Source organism: Rhineura floridana, chromosome 10 (assembly GCF_030035675.1).
Source record: "Rhineura floridana isolate rRhiFlo1 chromosome 10, rRhiFlo1.hap2, whole genome shotgun sequence".
Classification (NCBI taxonomy): Eukaryota; Metazoa; Chordata; class Lepidosauria; order Squamata; family Rhineuridae; genus Rhineura; species Rhineura floridana.
The window spans coordinates 57,144,082-57,168,736 of record NC_084489.1 but is presented as its reverse complement, the minus strand read 5'-3'; the positions used below and the strand labels follow the sequence as shown (position 1 = coordinate 57,168,736).

General features: G+C 43.1%; 1 protein-coding gene across 3 annotated transcripts in view; it reads right to left on the bottom strand.

Annotated features, from left to right (window-relative positions):
* The window catches only part of SLC25A40 (solute carrier family 25 member 40), a 38,496-nt gene that overhangs the window by 12,157 nt on the left and 1,684 nt on the right, over positions 1-24,655 (bottom strand). For all 3 annotated transcript variants that reach the window (XM_061587681.1, XM_061587684.1, XM_061587682.1), the window contains exons 2-5: positions 11,451-11,572; positions 5,366-5,425; positions 4,593-4,699; positions 3,392-3,459 (exon numbers count right to left, since the gene is read on the bottom strand). In XM_061587681.1, the coding sequence (XP_061443665.1) occupies positions 3,392-3,459; positions 4,593-4,699; positions 5,366-5,425; positions 11,451-11,547 (332 nt within the window). In that variant the 5' untranslated portion in view covers positions 11,548-11,572. The remainder of the gene's footprint in view (positions 1-3,391; positions 3,460-4,592; positions 4,700-5,365; positions 5,426-11,450; positions 11,573-24,655) is intronic.

Below are 24,655 nucleotides of genomic sequence, written 5' to 3'. Positions count from 1 at the left end.
AATAACTATCAATCAGTCACAAACACTTCTTGGGGAAGGTGGTGGAGAGGATAGTGGTTGGGCAGCTGCAGGCATTCTTAAATGACATGGATTATCAAGCTCCATTCCAATTTGAGTTGAGGCCTGGCCATAGGACTGAGTCAGCCTTGGTTGCCCTGATGGATGACCTCTATAGAGAGCAGGACAGGGGAAGTGTGGCCTTGTTCCTGCTTCTGAATCTCTCTGCGGCTTTCGAGACCACTGACCACAGTATCCTCTGGCTTTGTATAATGAGAATTGGAGGCAACAAGTTACGGTGGTTTCAGTCCGACCTACAGGACTGAGTAAGAGAGTAGCATTGATTGGGTGATTGCTTCTTGCCCCCCTACTAGTTACACAATGGGGTGCCATAGCATACCATCTTATCCCCAATGCTATTTCATATCTATATGGAGCTGCTGGGATCATTAAGAATTTTGGGGCAATGTGTCATCAGTATGCTGATGACACTCAGCTTTTCTTCCCCATAACATTTGAATCAGGAGAGCCTGTGCAGGCTTTGGACCAGTGCCTGGATGCACTGGTGGGATGTATGAAGGAAAATAAGCTGAGCTTGAATCTCGGCAAGACAGAGGCACTGTAGATAAGTGGTTCCTGTGTCTGAGAAATTTGTCAGTTGCTTCCCCTTAACAGTGTTGCACTCTCGCTGAAGGAGGAGGTATGCAGTCTGGGTATGCTTCTGGATCCAGTTCTGTTGCTGGAGGCCCAGGTGGTCTCAATGGCTAAAAGTGCCTTTTATCAGTTGCAACCTGGTGATATAACCAGGACCATTCCTGAATCGAGAGAGCTTGGTCATAGTAGTTCAGACATTGGTGACTTCAACATTGGATTACTGCAATGCACTCTGTGGGGCTTCCCTTGCACTTGACCTAGAAACTGCAATTAATACAGAATGCTGCAGCCAGATTGCTGACAGGGGTGAGACCATGTCAGCATGTAACACCTCTGATCGAAGATCTGCACTGGTTGCCAATTTGTTACCGGGGCAAGTTCAGTTTGTTACTGCTAGTATACAAAACTCTTTATAGCTTGGGACCAGTTTATTTGCGAGCCTGCCTTACCCCAAATGTCCCCACTTGAGCACTTTGCCCTGTAGAATAGGCATTGTTACAGGTGCCACATAATAGTCTTTCCACACTTGTAAGTAATTGTTCTTTTAGTGTGGCACCAGCTATTCTTTGGAACTACCTGCTTATTGACATCAGGCAGGTACCTTCTTTGTACTCCTTTCAGCGCCTGCTTAAAGCTTTTCTGTTCAGACAAGCTTTTCCAGACACATAGGCATTGATCTTTTAAAATCGTTTTAGTTAGTAACTGTTTAGTTGTTTTAAATATTTTTTTACTTGTTTTATCAATAATTTTAATGTTTTTTGTAAACCACTTAGAGGTCTCTACATTCAAGTGGTATATAAATTTTGTTAAATAAATAAATATTAAGCAGGGGCAGCCAACATGGTACTCTCAAGATGTTATTGAGCTACAGTTCACTTAATCTCTAGCCGTTAGTCTTGCTGATTAAAACTGCAGTGCAACATTTTATTTATTTATTAAATGTTTACGCTGCCTGCCCTTCCTCCCAGAAGGAGCCCATCATCTGGAGAGTACCATATTGGCTACTCCTGGTACAAACGATAGCTAGCAAGAATAAGGTTATGGCCAGCTCTGGAGAGGGAGTGTGCAAGAAAATGATTTTCAGAAGCACATTACTGGATAATCTCTCTGAAGATTAAGATTCCCACTGCCAAGCAGACTTTTCCCACCACTGCCAGACAAGATAACATCTATCTGGGCTACTTTGCGGAGGAAAGGTGGAATATAAATGTAATAAATAATAAAAGATTACCAGAACAAAAGATGGGTGCATGAATCATTGAAAGAAGTGAAGGCAGTGGGGGTTTCCTATCCCAGTATGGAAAAACATACTTGTTTCTAAACTCTAGAAGAAAAAAATGGCAATAGTGCATCATTCACTATTGAAGGAAGGAGGACGATGTTGGATTACTAATGTTTGTAACAGTGAACACCCCATTCATACGTGAAGAAAATAATTAAGATTCTTGTGACCCTGGGTAAATGGCATTTCCTTCACCACTTGTAACTCCAGACCATACTTGCACCCTAAGATTAGGGAACTGGCTTTTCAGGCAGACTTTAGCCTCAACATTTATCTTGTTTTTTAAAAATTATCTACTGGATTTTTGTTTTGTTTTATCTCTAGTAATTTTAACAATTAAGTGCTTTAATAGATTAAAAGGATGCCCCAATTAATCCAGCAGCAGACTTCTAAAAGTTAATTTTTAGTAAAAGTACTTACAAAAATTGGGGATAGTGGGCACTATCTCACACATGAGGGAATGTCTCTAAGATGACCCCTGCTGCAACATGTGCAGGTATAATCCAAAACAAAGAAAGAATGCCTTTTTCCCTTTAGAACTATTACTCATTAACTTGCACATTTGTGCAGATGCAATCATTGACTATTATAGTCAATCAGCTAAAATTCTTTAATTCAGATGACTCCCATACCCAGGATGTTTATTTCACTCCACTCTAGTTTCTACCCTGTCAGCTGTTGGCTGAGATGGGTGGGGAAAGGTGAATAATACTTCTTTTTCAAGGTTTGGATTTCCATGTGTATTGCTATCTCTAGAGTAACAGCAGTATCATATACATCAGGGTGAGGAACCTTTCTCGGGCTGAGGGCTGTATTATGCTGGGGGAAAGCTGTAAGGGACCACATTCCAGAAGTGAGCAGGGCCAGACCCACACAAAATCATATGCTCTTAAAACACAATCACAAATACACAGCTGTTTCCCATGGAAATAGAGGCATTGAATTTTTAGTTTAATTCATATTTAATTCTTAGTAACTCTAGTCAATTTTCACCGTCCATTTTCTCTCTATATATATATATATTACAAAGTTTGGAAAGAAAGCTTCCCTTTATCTGTGCCGCAAGCAAAAAACACCCCCCCAAAATTGGTTATCCCAACAGAAGAATGCAAATAGTAGTACTTGACAGCTGTTCAAACTTCAAAATGCAATTGAACTGCGAAAGTTGCATGTGTTCAATTGCAAAATGCATGGACACATTTTGCATATTTGCAAGGAGCATGAATCTACCTCTCTACCAAGGCTTTTTGCCCTCTGCTTTGATCTTCCTGCAGCAGATCTTCTAACAGCAGAAGTAGATGCAATTAGATGCTTTGCACAACATCAAAGCCCCATTCCCTCTCAGTTGCTTCCTGCTGAATAGATGATGGGCAAGAGAGAACCCCAGAGGGCCAGACTCAGCTGCAGGCCTGTGGTTCCCATCATAGCTATATAGGAAGACAAAATTATGTAACTTACAGTGATGGAGGTAGTCCACTCCACAGGCCTTTCACACCTTCTCTTTGAACAATTTTCACAAAAGCATCCTAAAATAGCCAAATACAGATGATTTCTACAAATCTTGTCTGTTGGCTATAAACTGGATCTTTTTCAGACAGTCTACAAAAAACATTGCTTTTTAATTTTTCAGACTAATGTTTTAGTCTTGCAAACAATATACACGGTTTTAATTGCCTTAAAATAAAATTCCTCACACTTCAAAGAACAGGATTGTGCAGCTAAGGTAGGATTAAACTCTGATAATGAAAAATTAAAAGGGAAACACAAGGAGACTTGGAAAAAGCTTTTGCAAATCTCCCCCTTTTAAGTCTCCGTTCACAGAGACTTAAGGGAAGCTCAAGGGATTTTGACAGGTGAACTCCCCCACCACCTGCCAATCATGTGACAGCATAATGACACAATGTGATTGACAAGTCAGCAGCCCTGCCCACCTGTCAAATTTCACCTACAAGGCAGATACTGATAAGAATCTGGCCCATGGAGCTAAAAAGTTTCCCCACCCCTGACATATATAGTAGCAGAAGTTCAGTGTCTTTTTGGCTTCCCTCTATCTCTTCAAACACATATCTGTGACACAACATCAGTATATTCAACATTGTCCTGCCTCCACAGCTAATTACCAGGGCAATGTTCACCTATATATTAGAAAAAGGAAGGGGCAAAAAGAGCGTATTGATTTAAGGGGAGACAAAATCTATGTGAGTCTGGTTTCATGTATTACCTCAAAAGCCAGGAATCTTGGAAGCCTTGACTATAGCAGGGAACTTCCAGGAGCATAGAAAACAGTAATCTAGGATACCATGAGAGCTAAGCAGGACCAGTTAAGTGATAGCATCTAGTTAAATCATAATACTTTATTTTCTTAATCTCTATCAATACTCTTGATATATATCATTATTCCTTTATGCTGATCCTATTTTTAACAAAATATGTTTGCTTTTATTTGAAGTGGCTCTCTGACTTGCAATCTTTTTTTTCCAGAGAAGGATTATCTCAAAGATAAGTGAGCTCAAATTCTTATCCCAATAATGAGTGCTTCTGTTGCAAACATAAAATGTATCGAATCACTACAATAAAATTTTTAAAAATAAAATTGGGCAACTGGCTATGGAACGTTCAGTGTTGAAAATGCTAGGATTAAATATGCATTTCTCCTTACCGTCATGCCTGTAAAACGTCCACCTGTCTTATGCCAAGTTTTGCCAGTTCCATTTTCATAGAGATAAACATGATCTGTCAAGCCATCAGAATCCAAAAAAGCCTTTCCTGATAAAAGGAATAACAAACCTGCTATACTGAGTGTAACAGAGAGGGGATGGATGAAGTGTGTGTGGTGAAGCTATTCACTCAGGCTTTTGGAAAATGTTAATGTTCAGCGGGAATTTGGAGATGTGCTACAGTTTTATTATGGCTTGCATTCTGCTCTTATGTGTTATAAATTACTATTTTTAAAAAAGGTTTTATTGTTCCCCATCCTGAGCTCTTTGGATTAGGCAGGGTATAAATATTTTAAATACATACATTAAATAAAGAGCTATGTAGTATATCCCTCACATAGGTCATACTTTAATATTGACTGGCCTATGGAAGATACCTGTGAGAGTTCCACAGGCACCTATTTAATATTTGTGACAGGAATAGTGATGAACAAACATAATTCACCATCTCATTCTCTCTCTTCACTCTTAAATTAAGCATACGTTCACATTTTAACATCATCCACAAATACAACAGTAGCCGGAACAAACAGTAATTATTAGTTGTGGATCTAACCATACCAAGCTTAGTCTTGCATGCATACACTAGGCCTTCACAGTTCTGTGACCCACTTTCAGTACCTTCTTTTCCACAAATATTGATGCATATTACTAAAACACAAATCAAACAGGCACCCTTCCCCGTACCCCATATGCATGTCTATACAAATGTTACCTTTCAGGTTTGGATTGCTCTGGGCTTGCAGTCGAACTTTCACAACATCTAGGGGTGTCACTAAAGCAAAAATAAACAAGCAACTACCTTGTGCAAGACATTTAAAATCCAATATTTCTTTGTGTTCATAAATAGATAGCAAGTAATGATTTAAAAGTAAAAGTAAATACATGAATGTTAATAAAAAAGTAGATTGCTTTTACTGTATTTTATCTTATTACTAGGGGCTTTGCCCCTTCATGCTTTGCATGCCAACCCTACCACCTAATCCCAGGCTTAAATTACAGGAGATAAATTTCAGTTGAACATAAGGAGATATTTCTTAATAAGGGCAATTCAACAGTAGAACCAGTTACTGGGCTGAGGCTTTCCCTTTCAAGGTCTTCAAGCCAAGGTTGGAGAGCCATTTGGTGGGGATGCTCTAACTCTAGATTCCCTGCACCAAGTAGGGGACTAGACTAGATGGCCTATAAGCCCATTTCCAGTTCTATGATTTTAAGCAGTATACAAGTTACACTACAAGAAGCCTCCAGTCTTATTGTGAAAGCATACAAGTTTTCAGAAATCAGATTGAACAATCCATAAATGAACTGTATATTTTCGTCTTGTCACTCCTAAGCTCATCTCATAACTAGAGAGTTTTCTGTCAGTTGATTTAAGATAGACTTTACTATCCCAATATAAAAAGTGAGACACCACAGAAAACGAGGAGGAATGAGATAGAAAATATAGAAAACATTTGCAAACTATGAATAACAGCAAAGTGAAAATACAAACAACTCAAATTTCAAACTATTTGGAGCTCAATGATCTTCAGCTCCCTCCTTCTCAGATGAATTTTAATGAACTGGCTTCTGTCTGTATTCATCTTCTCTCAGAAATCGCAGTTCTCAAATCTTAAAATCCATTTAGTACTAATAGCCTGAAATCCTAAGTGGTGCACGCGCAGTGTAATCTATGCATGATTATTCAGGGGAAAGTCCCACTGAGTTCAATTGGATTTGTTCCCAGGGAAGCGTCTACAGGATTGTAGCTTCACTAGGGAGTAAGCCCCACTGAACTACAGCAGGACTTACTTCCAAGCCAACCTGCATAGGACAGGCAGTTCATTCTTACATTTAGAACAGCGATTCCCAAACTGTAGTCTGTGGACTGCCAGTGGTCTGCGTGCTTCATTCAGGTGGTCCACAACATGTCTGTGGATCTGTGGTTGAAGATGGCAGATGGCACACCCATTGCACTGAATATTCATACTGATTTAAATTATATTTTATTGCTGCTTTTATCTCTTATATTGTATTTTATTGTATTAGTAGGGGCTTTGCCCCTTCATGCTTTGCATGCTAACCCTACAACCTAACCCCAGGCACCCACCATATCATCCAGCCCAGCAGCTCCAGGCATGCTGCACAGCCACCACCGCCTCCCTCGCCTGACTTTGGCCCCTGCCCCCAGGTCGCTAATGCACCTTTTCCTCCACCTTCTCCCATGGAGAAGGGAAACAGAGGAAAGAGGCAGGCAGTGAAGGCAAGTCGCATAGGAAGGACAAGCCCAGTAGTGAACGAAGGGGATGTGTGGGTGGGACTGCCTTGCTCTCCCAGCTTTCACATATCTCACGTCACTGCTGGTTACTGGGAGGGAGAGGGGGGCAAGCAAGGCAGTGGGAAGCCTCGTGTGGTGTGGGAGCAGCATTTTATTTATTTATTTATTTAATTACATTTCTAGACCGCCCTATAGCAGAAAGCTCTCAGGGCGGTGTACAACAAATAAAATCACAATTAAAATATGAGCAAGTGTGAAAAATATAATACAATTATAAAAACATTAAACATGATAAAAATCCGAAATAGAATTGCCATTGAGTTTATAAATTAAAATCCATATTAGGTTTAAAATTAAATTTAAAATGTTTAAAAAGCCTGGGCGAAAAGGTAGGTTTTTACCTGGCGCCGAAAAGATAACAAAGAAGGCGCCAGGCGTATCTCGTCTGGGAGGGCATTCCATAGTTCGGGGGCCACCACCGAGAAGGCCCTAGATCTAGTTGTTGATCTCCGGGCCTCTTTATGAGTTGGGACCCGGAGAAGGGCCTTCGACGTCGAGCGTAGTGAACGGGTAGGTACATAGCGAGAGAGGCGCTCCACCAGGTATTGCGGTCCGATGCAGTTTAGGGCTTTATAGGTAAGAACCAACACTTTGAATCTGGCCCGGAAACATATCGGTAGCCAGTGCAGCTGCGCCAGGACAGGTGTTATATGGTCAAATTTCTTTGTCCCAGTGAGAACTCTGGCCGCAACATTTTGCACTAGCTGAAGTTTCCAAACCGTCTTCATAGGTAGCCCCACGTAGAGTGCATTACAGTAGTCCAATCTAGAGGTTACCATAGCATGGATAACTGAGGCAAGATTCTCCCTGTCCAGATAGGGTCGTAGTTGGGCTACCAGCCGAAGCTGGTAGAATGCATTCCGTGCCACCGAGGCTACCTGAGCCTCAAGTGACAGGAGCGGGTCTAATAAGACCCCCAAACTACGTACCTGCTCCTTTAGGGGGAGTGTAACCCCATCTAGGGCAGGTCGAACATCAACCATCTGGGCAGAGGGCCCTCCCACCAACAGCATCTCAGTCTTGTTAGGATTGAGTTTCAGTTTATTAGCTCTCATCCAGCCCATTATCGCGGCCAGGCAGCGGTCTAGTACATCAACAGCCTCACCTGACGAAGATGAAAAGGAGTAGTAGAGCTGCGTATCATCAGCATATTGCTGGAAACGCACTCCAAAACTCCTGATGACCTCACCCAGCGGCTTCATATAGATATTGAAAAGCATGGGGGACAGAACTGAACCCTGCGGGACTCCATATTGGAGTACCCAGGGACTCGAGTAATGTTCCCCCAGCATCACCTTCTGGAGACGATTCCCGAGATAGGAGCAGAGCCACCGCCAAGCAGTGCCTCCCACTCCTAAATCCGTAAGTCGCTCCAGAAGGATACCATGGTCGATGGTATCAAACGCCGCTGAGAGATCAAGGAGAACCAACAGAGTTACACTCCCTCTGTCTTTCTCCCGACAGAGGTCATCATACAGGGCGACCAAGGCCGTTTCTGTACCAAACCCCGGCCGAAAGCCCGATTGAAATGGGTCCAGATAATCAGTTTCATCCAAGAGAGCCTGGAGTTGGCGAGCGACCACACGCTCTAGGACCTTGCCCAGGAATGGAACATTTGCTACTGGCCTATAGTTGTCCAAATTATCAGGGTCCAAGGAGGGTTTTTTTAGGAGCGGTCTCACCACCGCCTGTTTCAGGCAGGGTGGGACCACTCCCTCTCGTAAAGAGGCATTAATCACCTCCTTGGCCCAGCCGGCTGTTCCATTCCTGCTAGCTTTTATTAGCCATGAGGGGCAAGGATCCAGAGCAGAAGTGGTCGCCCGCACCTGTCCAAGCACCTTGTCCACATCCTCGAGCTGTACCAACTGAAACTCATCCAGTAAAACAGGACAAGACTGTGCTCTGGACACCTCATTAGGATCAACTGCTACAATAATGGAGTCAAGGTCCCGGCGGATGTTCATGATCTTATCACGAAAGTGTCGCGCAAACTCATTACAGCGGGCAATTGATGGTGTTATTGCGTCCTGGGGACCAGAGTGTAAAAGTCCCCGGACAACTTTATAAAGTTCCGCTGGGCGGTTAAGAGATGACTGAATAGAGACAGCAAAGTATTGCTTCTTTGCTGCTCTCACTGCCTTCACATAGAGTTTGGTAGAGACCCTCACAAGTGCATGATTACAGCCGTCGGGAGTTCGCCTCCATTTGCACTCAAGCCGTCTCCTTTCTTGCTTCATCACTCTTAGCTCCGGGGTAAACCAGGGAGCCAACTGAGCTCTGCAACGGAGAGGGCGCACCGGGGCGATCGTGTCAACTGCCCGGGCCATTTCTGTATTCCACAGCGTGGCCAGGGTTTCGACAGGACCGTCAATTCTATCAGCCGGAAAATTCCCTAGAGCCATCAGAAAACCCTCAGGATTCATTAGTCTCCGGGGACGGACCATCTTAATTGGTCCTCCACCCTTGCAGAGGGGAGAAGACAATGTGAGTCTAAACCTTAATAGGCGGTGATCTGACCATGACAAAGGAATAGATGTAAAATTCCTCACTCTCAGATCACCATCCCCTAATCCAGAGGCAAAAATCAAGTCCAGAGTGTGCCCCAACACATGCGTAGGGCCAGTAGCAAATTGAGACAGCCCCATGGATGTCATGGAGGTCATGAAGTCCTGAGCTGCTCCAGATAAAGCGGCCTCAGCATGAATGTTGAGATCCCCCAATACCAAAAGTTTGGGGGAACGCAACAATAGATCCGAGACCACCTCTGTCAGCTCAGTTAGGGAGGCTGTTGGGCAGCAGGGTGGACGGTACACCAACAGTATTCCCAGTCTGTCTCGCTGACCCAACGTTATGTGTAGACACTCTAGACCATTAGCCACCTGGATAGGGTGCCTAACAAGAGGGATGGAACTTCTATAGACCACAGCGATTCCCCCTCCCCGACCCTCGGATCTACCCAGATGCTGAACCGAATACCCAGGTGGGCACAACTGGGAGAGATTAATACCTCCCAGATCGCTCACCCAGGTCTCGGTAATACATGCCAGATCAGCCGCCTCATCCACAATTAGGTCATGGATGAGGGAGGTTTTATTATTTACTGATCTGGCATCAGATCGGCTCTGCTGTGCTGCACCGTGCAAAGTTCCCCATTGTCTTGCCTCTACCCCTCCCAAAAAGTGGCAGCGACAAGAGGTGTTCAGAAACTGGGACAGCAAGGCAACCCCACTAGCTGCTACTGGCAGGCCTAGGCAGCTCCTCAGCAACCGTCCTATTCTTCTTCCGCTTCCCTTCTCCTTGCCCTCCATTGGTGAGGCAGGTTGCAGCAGCAAAGCAGGACAGCTCGCCCTGTCTCCAGTCAAGTCTGACCTCATTGCCCTCCCTCCTCACTTACTCTCTGGCCTCAGCTACCACCACGTCCCTGCAGCAGTTAGAAGGCTGTAACGTGACTACAGCATGCTGCCTTACAAAAATATTATATAGGAAGACAATTTGAATACCATAGAATTACAACTGCTACAACAGGCACAGAAATAATTAAGTGATCTTCTGAGACCCAAAGCATTTTTCAAGTGGTCCATAGGAAAAAAAGTGGCCTAGTTTGCAGATCATGGGAAACATTAATGGTTTACATGAATGAAGATATCACTCCCACTTCATCCCTTCTCTAGTGAGAGCAACGAACCACAATCCCTGACATAATGCTACATCCAAACCAGGGATTATGGCTTGTTTTTCGCAAACTGTGATTGGTGAGCCAAGAAGAAACCTTGGCTTCACATTTCAATTTGTTTGGAGCTAAACAAACCATGGTCGCCAGTTCGGACACAGCTCTAAGCCAGATATTGTGGTTTCAGGTCCTACTCACGGCAGGGGATGAATGAAGGAGCCATCTGTTTGTCCATGGTTGCCATGACCCCCGTATCCAGCTGTGATCTTGACACAGAGTCGGAGGCTGCAGGGCACCAGATGGGGAGCCAGGTCAAGCTCAGAGTTCAGAGCTGACTGCTGAAGTTAGGGAGACAATTACAGAAACTCCCAGAAGAACCTTCCAAAGGACCCTCAGAGGCTTCTTCTCTTGAGCCTGAAGAACCAGACACCTCTCACCACACATCACCAGTTGAGTAGCACAGCAAATGCACCAGGTGAGAGGCTGTGGAACAGAGAAGGAGTGTCCATCTGAAGGCCAGAAGGTTAGCCCTTTAAGGTTCTGAAGCTCTCAGCAGAATGGAGGTGTGGAACCTGGAGGAGGGAATCTGGAGACAGAGGTATGAAAGGCCTCAGTCTGCCCCCAACCTTTGTTGGAGCAATTTGTTTACTTGGAACTATCTGTGGTCTAGCAACTTTTGACAAACCTTGCCTCTTTCTCCGTGGGATCTCGCATTGGACCAGAACATGACATTGGTAAGCCATTATCTATGGTTTATTGTGATATGCAGTTGCAGCCATTATTTGAAAAGTTGATTCAAATATTTCTCCTTACCCAAAACTGATGTAATAACAGCACCACAACAGGAGGAGAATGCTTGCTGAGAAGTTGTGATTCTGTATAATTCATTTTCTTTCTCCTCAGAACCCATAATTTTATTCCTTGAAAAACATAACCTGTTTTTTAAAAAAATCAGCCACACACATTACACTTGTTTTTTTTAAAAACCCTCAAACAATGCAAAGCATTATTAAGCAGCAATAACTTCGGAACAAGTTCAGGATAATCTGCAGAAATAGCATAAAATTCTGAGAGTTCTGTGTAACTCAAAAGCTTTCATAATGAATGCTGTTATAATGGACTTGCACAGCTCCCCAGCCTGATTAAGTTCCTAATATTTTTTAACAACTTTCAACCTACACAGAAAGATGTACAGCTGGAACCCTCATGGCTTCACAATACTTTATTGTTAATACCTTGTCAGATAACTGCTATTTCTAATTTAATTATTAGGTTAAATTAGAGAGAGAGAGAGAGAGAGAGAGTTTTGAAAGCAACAAACAGAACTTCACTCAAGCTTGCTCTGGATCCCTATAAGGATTCCGTTCATCACCTAAAAATATATGAACGTAATTGTGATTAACAAAACAGAGGTTTTTATTGTATTAACAAAATGTTTCAGCTTCCGCCTTCATCAGCTGCTAACACACAAATGCTGTTACCAAGATGGCAGTTATAGAGCTTTGAGGATGGAATGCTCAGAGGGGCTTCATTTGCAGAAGCTAAGTAGTGGTGGTACTGTCCTCCAGGTTCAGACCATGTGGTGCCAATGTGTCCAGAGAGTATATCCAAAAGTTCTCCCTTTTAGTCAATGCTGCTGGATCTGTTGGCATCTCTATCGCTGTTATAGAAAAGTCCAACAGGCTGTGACCCTCAAAGTTGAAATGTTTTGCAACTGGTTGCTCCACTTTTTGTGTTAAGATTGCCGATTTGTGGTTTCTGAAGCGTGTGCGTAGGTCAGTTGTGGTTTTTCCTACGTATTGGATATGACATCCTGGTCTTTTGCATTTGATGGAGTAAATTATATTGAAGGACTTGCAGGTGATGTTCTGTCTGATGTAATATGTCCTGCCTGTCCTAGTGCTTGTAAAAGTAGCTGTCTCCCTGAGGTACACACAGGTGACACAGCATTTGGAGTGACAAGGATGAGACCCAGGATTGGTGATAGGTGGCTTAAGCACAGCTCTCACTAACAGTCTTTCACAATACTTATTTCTTAAGGTACAAACATTTCATTTTTATATGGGAAAGTCTCCAAGTGCTGGTACTGTGAGCTGTTGGGTTTCAGCAAGCCCCTTAGATAGGGAGATGTTACCTCTAACCAGTATTGCGGATATCTCTATATGTTTGCTTACCATAATGTAACTTCCTTAAAGGGTGGTATTATTTACTTTCTTCTTCTTCCTCCTTTGTCTGGGGATATTGAGATCTCTGCATATTCTCCACTGACCTCTAGCAGAGGGAGCAGCCAGCCTCACCAATGACTGAAAATGGACTGAGACTACAGATAATTTCTGTCTAAGATAAGACAAGGTGCGCCTGGCACCAACACTGTTATCTTTTCGGTGCCAGGTCAAGACTTTCCTCTTCTCCCAGGCATTTTAGCATGTGTTTTAAATTGTTTTTAAAATATGTGTTTTAAATTGTATATTTGTTTTAATGTTTTTGATTGCTGTAAACCGCCCAGAGAGCTTCGGCTATGGGGTGGTATACAAGTGCATTAAATAAATAAATAAATAAATAAATAAATAAGCTAGAGCCTATGTTTTTCTTAAACATATGAAGGTCGTGAGTAAATATTCTTTTATTCTTTTTACCCAAGAAGTTTATCTCTGTAAGTTATTTGATTAACTAGTATGTCTGAAAGAAGGTGTGGGACTGGTTATTCTCAAATTCCGCTGTTGCATATATACTCTGCTAAGAAATAGGACTACATACTGTTCCTATTTTATTTAACCAAACATGAGCTGGATATGAACAAAAGAGTCAGGTAGCCTGTGATGTTCCTGTATTAATGTATATATGGTAAGTGCTGTTTGTATAGGAGATACATGGTAAGTGGAATGAAAGAGGAGGGGGGAGTAAATGGGCAGTAGAATGCTGGATGATTGGCTGAGTGTTTAGAATGGCTGAGAGTATAAATGGAAGGATGACAGTTAAATCTGGGTGGACGTGAGTGGGTTGTTTTGGTGGGTTTTTGAGAGGAGATTGTGTGGAGAGTTGGTGGATGTGAGGAGAGTGTGGAGTTCGGATTAATACTAAGACAAGTACCAGAAATAGATGAAACCATATGCTTATGTGCCTTTATACAGTAATCTGGTTATCTCTGTTATTTAATAAAAACTATATTTGGTTTACCAAAGGCCTGATCCTTGGCTGGGGTTATACAGACCAGAAGGGAGGGCAAGGTGCTTACCAAGGCTGAAGGGAAACTGTAACAATTGGTGGCAGCGGTGAAGGGAAGAATATAACACCACAAGTATTCAGAGCAAACCAGGATCGTATGCTTTATATATAAAGATCAAAGGGATTGGGGACAGCTTAAGCACTCAGTCACAGAGGTAACCTGATAGAGAGACTCAGGCAGAGTCTCTGGGAATACTGGTTATAGGACGTGACTGGTGGTGCTGCCTAGCAGGGGGATCTGTTGAGATCTGTGCTAGAGCGCGGAGAGAAACCATAAAAAAGGACAGTCCGGACTGGTGGAGTCCCTGGTGGTGCCTAGTGACAGGCAGTAACCACGAGTAGGTAGGAACCTGACAGGGAGAGCTAGGGAAGGGCGTCACATGTGGTGGCAGTAGCGGTGGGATACGAACAAAGGAGAATACGTCACAGGTGTTGGCTGTAGCGGTGGTACGAATACTAGAGAATCCCTAACAGTTGTGTGGCAAACAGAAATAACAAAAAAAAGATTACTTGTGAGAGTGACTGGCAAAGAGTGTGTGAACTCCAACAAAATGGCTGAATACATAAAGATGAAAAGAGAGGAGCTGGTGGAGAAGTGCATAACATTCAATTTACCTCACGAGGGTAAAGGGGTAGATGAATTGAGGGTGGCACTAATAGGATTTACAACTGTCCAGCACAAACAACCTGTCAGGGAAGAGACCCCAGAAGGATACTTAAGCAATCCCGCTTATATAGAGTATTTGAGAGAGAAGTTAAGATGGGAGGCTGAGGAAAACGATAAACAGCGAGAGTTAGAAACTGAGAAGTTGAGGATGGAAACTGAGAGATTGAGGAGGGAGGCTGAGGAAAAAGATAAACAGCGAGAGTTAGAAACTGAGAAGTTGAGGATGGAAGGTGCAGAGAAGGAAAAGCAGCGGGAGTTGGAAATTGAGAGATTGAGGAGTGAGGCGGATGGGAAAGAAAAGCAGAGGGAGTTGGAATTTAAGAGAATGAGAGTGGATGCTGAACTACAGGTAGAAAAGTTAAAATTTGAAAGAGAGAAGTTTCATTCTGATGAAACAAGAAAGGACAGAAATGAAACAAAGATAAAGGTTACACCAAAAGACTTTGCAGTGTTTGAGCCTGGACAGGATCCACAAATTTACCTCAGTGCTTTTGAAAAGGCAGCTCAATTGTGGGGGCTACCAGAGGATAAATATATGCAATATTTATCAAACCTGATCAAAGGGGAATTGGCTGAGGTATACCAATATTTCCCCTCAGACAAGCCCGTCACTTATGCTGAGTTTGAAGAGGCAGTATACAAAAGATTCAGACTGGGACCTGACTACTTTAGAAAATTATTCCGAAACTGTCAGATCCAAGCAGGGAGGTCTTTTGTTGAACTGGGAGCAAAGTTGATGGATATATTTGGAAAGTGGATGAGTAGTGCCAAAGCTCAGTCAGTGGAAGAGGTGAAAAGCCTCATGATACTGGATCAATTATTCCATCAGTTACCACCAGAAATAAGGCTCCTTGTCAAAGACCGTTCCCCTACATCGGTGCAGGAGGCCGCAGAGATGGCGGATCACTTTGCCTCCAATAGAACTGGCTGGGTGGGGAAAACATCAAGAGAGTTTAAACCCAGACCATATAATGGTGGCAGAAAGGATGTGGTACCACAGTGAGTGAGTCCAGTAAAATCTGAAGGGCACAGGACACCCCAGAGTGGATCTGTGTACCCTAAAACAGAGGAGAAATTAAGCTATAAATGTGGTAGACCGGGGCACCTACGTTTTCAATGTGAGGTTGCCAACCCCATTAGTAATCCTGCTCAGGCAAGGGCAGTAAAAACAGAACCAAAAGATCTAACAACGAAAAAGGTTCAGTTCTGCCAGATAAACTGGACAGAAGTAAAAGACTTGGATTCGAGTCTAAGAGAAGAAGTGTGTGTTCAAGGGACAAATTATTGGGCATTGCTTGATACTGGTGCCGCTCAGACGTTACTGAGGCCAGATTTAATAAAATCTGAGGAAATATTACCTCAGGAAACGGTGACTATCCAAGGAGTGAGGGGTCAACCAGAAAGTTTACCAATCGCCCTAGTGAAAATGCAGTGGAGAGGCCAAGAGGGAAAATATAAAGTAGGTATTAATGCCCAACAACAAGAACCAGTGATACTGGGAAGAGATGTTATGGGGGCACAAGGGAAAATATATGTGGTGACCAGACAGCAACTTGGCAAAGAAATAGAAGCCATGTTAACACAGGCTGAAGAAAACAGGGTGGAATCTGTTTTCGAGCCTAGGGTCACCATAGCAACCCCTAGCAAGCCTGCTGAAAGAGACAAATTGTATCAAGTGGTCTCTAGTGAAGAGACAGAGCAGTTCAGGGAAGAACTGAAGAAAGATACAAGTTTGAGGCAAATAAAGGAGCAAGCCCTGACCCAACAGATTCCTTTCACTGACAAACTGAGGAATCAAATTGTGTGTGAGAATGGGATTTTATATAGACTGTGGATGCCTGCTGAGAGAAAGGATGAATGTGAACCAGTGAAGCAATTGATAGTACCTAGCAAATACAGAACCAGATTGCTAGAGGTAGCCCACGATGTCCCATGTGCAGGACATCTGGGAATAAAAAAGACCAAGAGGAGATTGGCTGCACACTATTATTGGCCAAATATCTCCAAAGATGTAAAACAACATTGTCTATCTTGTGGTATATGCCAAAAGGTGGGAAAAATGGAGTAAAGACTAAGGCACCCTTAAAGCCCCTTCCTATAATTGGACAACCCTTTTATAGAGTGGGAGTAGATTTGGTGGGCCCTTTTTCCAAACCCACAAGGCATGGCAAGAAATATCTATTGGTGGTGGTGGATTTTGCCACCAGGTACCCAGACGTGGAAGCATTAAGATCCGTAGAAGCCCCTGTAGTGGCAGAGGCTTTGTTAAAAATCTTTATGAGGCTGGGTTTCCCTCATGAAGTGCTGACGGATCAAGGCAGTGTATTCATGGGAGACGTGATGCAATGTATGTGGAAGTGTTGTGGTTTAAAACATCTAAAGACCACCACTTACCATCCAGCCACTAACGGATTGACTGAGAGATTTAATGGAGTTCTGAAGGGCATGATCAGAAGCTATGTTCAACATCACCCACAAGACTGGGATGAACGTTTGGGGTGCTTCTTATTCGTGTACCGAAAAGTCCCTCAGGAGTCAACAGGCTTCTCACCCTTTGAACTGATGTTCACTAGAAAAGTGAGGGGACCTTTGGAACTGTTAAAAAATTCATGGGAAGGAACCCTGGGAGAGTACAAAACATCTGTAGTAGATTTTGTATTGGAATTCCGCAATAAATTAACATCAATGATGGAAGTAGTGAAAGAGAATTTGAGTCAAGCACAGGAGAAGCAAAGTTACTGGTATGACAGAACAGCCAGGGAACGTGTGTATGATGTGGGAGATATGGTTATGGCATTCATACTCAGGAAACATGACAAATTACAGGCTAACTGGGAAGGACCATATACCATAAGACAAAGGCTTGACACAGTGACGTATATAATCACCACAGACCAATTAAACAAAAGCAAAGTGGTTCATGTAAATATGTTAAAGCCTTACCATACCAGGGATGCACAGGTGTTGCAAGTTACCTTATTCCCTGAGGGAAGTGGGCCTGAACTTCCAGATTTGGTACAGGAAAGCAAAGACAAAGGAGGGGTAGATCAATTGGAATGGTCAGAGGAGGTGCAGGAGGAAGTAAGAGAAGAGATTCTGAGAGTTTTGAAAAACTATGGGGATCTCTTTAGCAATAAACCTGGCCGAACCAGTATAGCCAAACATTCCATTGATACTGAAGATCATGCCCCAATCAGATCTGTTCCGTACCGTGTGAATGGGAAAGTTTTGAGTGAGATCAAAAAGGAGGTCGAAGATATGCTGGAACTGTGATCAGGGAATCTATCAGTCCCTGGGCCTCAAGTATTGTCCTGGTTCCGAAAAAAGATGGAACGACAAGATTTTGCATTGATTATCGGCTAATCAATAAAATTACTGTCCCAGATGTGTATCCTATGCCTAGGATAGACGCAATGTTAGAGTTATTGGGGGCAGCAACCATAATCTCTACAATAGATCTCTGTAAGGGATTTTGGCAAATGGAACTAGACGAGCAATCCAGAGCCAAAACTGCCTTCAGTACACCAGATGGGTTATATGAGTTTCTGACCTTACCCATGGGACTAAGGAACTCACCAAGTTCGTTTCAGAGGCTAATCAATACTGTGTTGCGAGGCATGTCAGATTTTGCAGTGGCCTATATCGATGACGTGGCCATTTTTAGCAAGTCGGTGCCTGAGCATGTCCAACACCTGACCACAGTATTAGAGGCATTAAAAAAGGCAGGCCTTACAATAAAAGCTAAGAAATGCCAGTTTGGGCTAAAGGAAGCAATCTATTTAGGACATAAGGTGGGGAGTGGGAAAATCACCCCCTTATGGAGCAAGGTGGAGGCAATACAAGCGTGGCCTATCCCCTTAACCAAAAAACAAGTTAGGGCATTTCTAGGTGTGGCTGGTTTTTATAGGAAGTTTGTGAAAAATTTTGGGGAAATCGCAACCCCCTTGCATGAATTGACAAAGAAAAAGTGTTCTGAGCGTGTGGTATGGACGGATGTCAGAAGGCTTTTGATCTGCTGAAGCAAGCCTTGTGCCAAGGACCCATATTAATAGCACCAGACTATGAGCAACCATTCATTGTGGCTACGGATGCGTCAGACCTCGCGCTGGGAGTCGCCTTGCTGCAGGAGAGAGAAGGCACCAGACATCCAGTGGCGTATCTGAGTCGCAAGCTGACGCCGAGAGAGAAAAACTATTCGTCGGTCCAAAAGGAGTGCCTAGCGGTCGTGTGGGGACTGAATAAATTGCGCCCATACGTGTGGGGACAAAGATTCATGGTAACAACGGATCATCGGGCCTTGTTATGGTTACAGACTATGAAAAACCATAATACTATGCTGCAGAGGTAGTCCTGGGCCCTACAAGACTATCAAGTGGACTTCCAGTTCATCAAAGGCAAGGACAATGTATTGGCCGATGGACTGTCAAGGCAGGTGGCTGGGACTGCAGTGACGTGACCAGACGGAGGAACAAAGAAAGACATTTTCCCCAGAGACTTGTTTTATTTGTTAATGCGGCGTATGAATCCTGGAACAGGAATAATACTCTGCCGTTATTTTAAGGGGGGGGGGGAAATGTGATGTTCCTGTATTAATGTATATATGGTAAGTGCTGTTTGTATAGGAGATACATGGTAAGTGGAATGAAAGAGGAGGAGTAAATGGGCAGTAGAATGCTGGATGATTGGCTGAGTGTTTAGAATGGCTGAGAGTATAAATGGAAGGATGACAGTTAAATCTGGGTGGACGTGAGTGGGTTGTTTTGGTGGGTTTTTGAGAGGAGATTGTGTGGAGAGTTGGTGGATGTGAGGAGAGTGTGGAGTTCGGATTAATACTAAGACAAGTACCAGAAATAGATGAAACCATATGCTTATGTGCCTTTATACAGTAATCTGGTTATCTCTGTTATTTAATAAAAACTATATTTGGTTTACCAAAGGCCTGATCCTTGGCTGGGGTTATACAGACCAGAAGGGAGGGCAAGGTGCTTACCAAGGCTGAAGGGAAACTGTAACAACTGGTGGCAGCAGTGAAGGGAAGAATATAACACCACAAGTATTCAGAGCAAACCAGGATCGTATGCTTTATATATAAAGAACAAAGGGATTGGGGACAGCTTAAGCACTCAGTCACAGAGGTAACCTGATAGAGAGACTCAGGCAGAGTCTCTGGGAATACTGGTTATAGGACGTGACTGGTGGTGCTGCCTAGCAGGGGGATCTGTTGAGATCTGTGCTAGAGCGGGGAGAGAAACCATAAAAAAGGACAGTCCGGACTGGTGGAGTCCCTGGTGGTGCCTAGTGACAGGCAGTAACCACGAGCAGGTAGGAACCTGACAGGGAGAGCCAGGGAAGGGCGTCACATAGCCCAAGAGCATTTTTTCATAAAACAGCTATAAAGGGAATTACCTGGAAGGCAATAGAAGAACAGCTAGAACTTTAAGGAAGGAAAGAGGCGAAGGAGCATGAAGGAAGGGATGACAGGCATGAAGGGAAAGTAGTATATCAAATGACAGCATGTTTGTTACATGTGTAGGATGTTTCTTATTCAAAGGTATCAGATGATATTATAGGGCATACTATGACAATTCTAGAACACATCAAAATGCAATTAAAACTCCTCCATTAACAAAGCAATCCTATGTATTGTTGCATGTACCCCAATCTCCTAACAGTGTGAGACTTCCAGGGGTTCCAATGTTTGCCCCGGGTTTACCCGGAGAGCTTCGGCTATGGGGCAGTATATAAGTACAATAAATAAATAAATAAATAATTTTGGTCTCCTTGGAATGAAGATAGGCTGAAACTGTAGTATCGTTAGGATATATGGTTTTATTTGCACATATATGCAACCTGAGTGTAAGATGGAGGGGTTCACAGCATTAATACTCCAACAGATCTTGCTTCCCCATTAGATTTCTAGGGGAGTCCTCAAAGCCACAGCTCAATCATAGCCTCTCTGTGTCTTTCCAGCTCCCAGCTCCACATAGGACGAAAACACACAGAAAACTACTTTGGGGTGGGAGGAATCACTCTCTTGTCAGAGTTCATATAGCAACAGGACTTCTCTGCACCATATCGTTAGGCATGTAGATCAGCCATTCAACAGGCCCATATAACTCACAGAGACTGGCTTGGCCAGAACTATTAACTTATAAGAGGAACTGGTTTAACCACTTCAGCAGGTCTCTCTAACAAATAGCATCTCTATAGATAACAAAATCACAGGCTGAAGGGGACCCACAGACATCATCCAGACCAACCCCTTAATCCAATAGCAGTAGGTTTTCTCAAAGTAAGTTTACTGTGTTCATTGGAGTTTACTACTACTACTACTACATCTACATCATTTATATACCAACTTTCCTTCAAGGAGCTCAAAATGGTGTATATGCTTTTCCCTCTCCATTTTATCCTCATAATGACCCGGTGAAGTATGTTAGGCTGGGAGGCAGTGATTATTTATTCCAAGGTAAGTGTGCACAGGATTGCAGTATACAGTGCAGAATTCAGGCACTCTAACCTATAAAAGGCAAGGTGATATACAATTCAGGAAGTCTTTCCCTGAGCACAAAGTGCACCCTCCAAAAGTGCTCCAGCATGAGGGTAGTAAAAGTAGAATTAAAACAATCTGCATAGGAAAATATTCCATTTTTCCCTGAAAACCCTGTATCACTGGAACTAAGTGAAAAAATGTTTGTATAGGCCAGCATTTCCCAATCTGTGGGTTGCAACCCACCAGTGGGTCATAAAGCCTATGCAAGTGGGTTGCAGGCTTTATAAGTAAACCCAAAGCAATTATTGCTTGTAATCCTGAACCTGTATGATGAATACAATTTTTTGTTTTGTTTATTATAATGCAGTGTTGATAACTGTAACCAAACATCAGAAAGGCTCGAGTCATACATTCTAATGCTTAGGAACTGCTCTCTAGTAGTGGCAGGAGAGAAGACCTAAGGTTCAAAATTCATGTGACAATAAATCAATGGGTAACCATACAAAGTAAATTTGGACTTGTTATACCAAAAAGCTTGGAAACGACTGGTCTAGGCAATATGGGTTTGGGTAATCTTGCAGCAACTAACCATCTTGCTATTACATAACACTGTATTTGGCACTATTTTGGCGCTGTAAATAAATCTTATTCTGTCTAAATGCAAATTGGGTCTCACTTGTCTTTGCTAATTTCCCCATGTAATTGAAGTGGATAAATAGAGAATGATAACCTCCCATTCTGCAACAGACTCTGGATCAAAAATCCCAAATATCACATCTCCATCTCCTCACTCCACCAAGCTACATCACAAACTGCTTTTAAGACTTCCCTCTCTGTCAAAAGAAATTTGTTATGCTCCACAGGCAGCTAATGTTTGACAACCGGTCCAAAATTGCTTCGGGAACATGGAACTTTGGATCCAACAGATAAATTAAGGAAGCCTATACACCTCTGAAGCTACCCATGCTTTGTAATAAATCCATATCTTTATACATTTGTGGATAAAAAAAGGAGGGATTAACTGGGGCACGCTTAACACTTATAGGTCCATGGTAACTGCATTAGCAGGGCTGTGGAGTCGGTACGCCAGACCTTCGACTCCAACTCCTCTATTTTTCTACTGTCCGACTCTGATTCCGACTCCTTCATAAATGGCAAATGTATATTAACTAGTAACAACAAATTTACTATAGTAAAATGGTAGCACAAGGCATTTCAACACCACCACATGAATCCAGAGCTTGGAAAAGTTACTTTTTAAAACTACAACTCCCATCAGCCCCAGTGATTGGGCTCGTGGGAGTTGTAGTTCAAAAAAGTAACTTTTCCAAGCTCTGGATTCACATGGTGGTGATGAAATGCTTTGTGCTACCATTTTACTACAGTAAATTTGTTGTTACTAGTTAATATACATTTGCCATTTATGAAGGAGTCAGAGCTGGAACATTTCTACCGACTCCGATTCCACCCAAAATTGCTCCCGACTCCGACTCCACAGCCCTGTGCATTAGTACCAATAATGCCACTGCATATCACTGTTTCCAGATTTAGACACTTGGCGATAAACACTGTTAAGGCAATCAGTAGTAAGACATGCCTTTGGCTACAATGATTCCAAGGTAATCTTCAATGTGAACAGACACACTGGAATTAAAAGCCATGTACAAAGGACAGCTGGCTCAAAGGAAATTGGGTTGAATCCAGACAGTCATAATTCTATTGAACCAACTGAAATCAATGGGATTTAAGATGTTAATGACTAACTTGCTCCCTTGATTTCAGTGTAGTGGCACCAGCCTAAGCATGACTAAATTGTATGACTGATAGCACCATCATAACCATGTTTATTCAGAAGTCCTACTGCAGTGGGGCTTACTCCCAGGTAAGTGGGTTTAGGATCTAACCCATTATTTCTGCAAGTTTTGCTTAGCAGGTTTGGCTCAAACAAGCATGTCGAGACCCAGCATGGTATATGAGTTAGAACACTGGGATCTGAATAGGGAAATCCTGGTTCAAATCCCAACTCACCATGAAACCCAGTGCGTGGTCTTGGACCAGTCATCATCCCTCAGCCTAACCTACCTCAAAAGGCTGTTGTGAGGATAAAAAGGATAGATAAGAACATAAGAAGAGCCTGCTGGATCAGGCCAGTGGCCCATCTAGTCCAGCATCCTGTTCTCACAGTGGCCAACCAGGTGCCTGGGGGAAGCCCGCAAGCAGGACCCGAGTGCAAGAACACTCTCCCCTCCTGAGGCTTCCGGCAACTGGTTTTCAGAAGCATGCTGCCTCTGACTAGGGTGGCAGAGCACAGCCATCATGGCTAGTAGCCATTGATAGCCCTGTCCCCCATGAATTGGTCTAATCTTCTTTTAAAGCCATCCAAGCTGGTGGCCATTACTGCATCTTGTGGGAGCAAATTCCATAGTTTAACTATGCGCTGAGTAAAGAAGTACTTCTTTTTGTCTGTCCTGAATCTTCCAACATTCAGCTTCTTTGAATGTCCACGAGTTCTAGTATTATGAGAGAGGGAGAAGAACTTTTCTCTATCCACTTTCTCAATGCCATGCATCATTTTATACACTTCTATCATGTCTCCTCTAACCCACCTTTTCTCTAAACTAAAAAGCCCCAAATGCTGCAACCTTTCCTCGTAAGGGAGTCGCTCCATCCCCTTGATCATTCTGGTTGCCCTCTTCTGAACCTTTTCCAACTCTAGAATATCCTTTTTGAGATGAGGCGACCAGAACTGTACACAGTATTCCAAATGGGGCCGCACCATAGATTTATACAACGGCATTATGATATCGGCTGTTTTATTTTCAATACCTTTCCTAATTATTGCTAGCATGGAATTTGCCTTTTTCACAGCTGCCGCACACTGGGTCGACATTTTCATCGTGCTGTCCACTACAACCCCGAGGTCTCTCTCCTGGTCGGTCACCGCCAGTTCAGACCCCATGAGCGTATATGTGAAATTAAGATTTTTTGCTCCAATATGCATAATTTTACACTTGTTTATATTGAATTGCATTTGCCATTTTTCCACCCATTCACTCAGTTTGGAGAGGTCTTTTTGGAGCTCTTCGCAATCCCTTTTTGTTTTAACAACCCTGAACAATTTAGTGTCGTCAGCAAACTTGGCCACTTCACTGCTCACTCCTAATTCTAGGTCATTAATGAACAAGTTGAAAAGTACAGGTCCCAATACCGATCCTTGAGGGACTCCACTTTCTACAGCCCTCCATTGGGAGAACTGTCCGTTTAATCCTACTCTCTGCTTTCTGCTTCTTAACCAATTCCTTATCCACAAGAGGACCTCTCCTCTTATTCCATGACTGCTAAGCTTCCTCAGAAGCCTTTGGTGAGGTACCTTGTCAAACGCTTTTTGAAAGTCTAAGTACACTATGTCCACTGGATCACCTCTATCTATATGCTTGTTGACACTCTCAAAGAATTCTAATAGGTTACTGAGACAGGACTTTCCCTTGCAGAAGCCATGGTGGCTCTGCTTCAGCAAGGCTTGTTCTTCTATGTGCTTAGTTAATCTAGCTTTAATAATACTTTCTACCAGTTTTCCAGGGACAGTAGTTAAGCTAACTGGCCTGTAATTTCCGGGATCCCCTCTGGATCCCT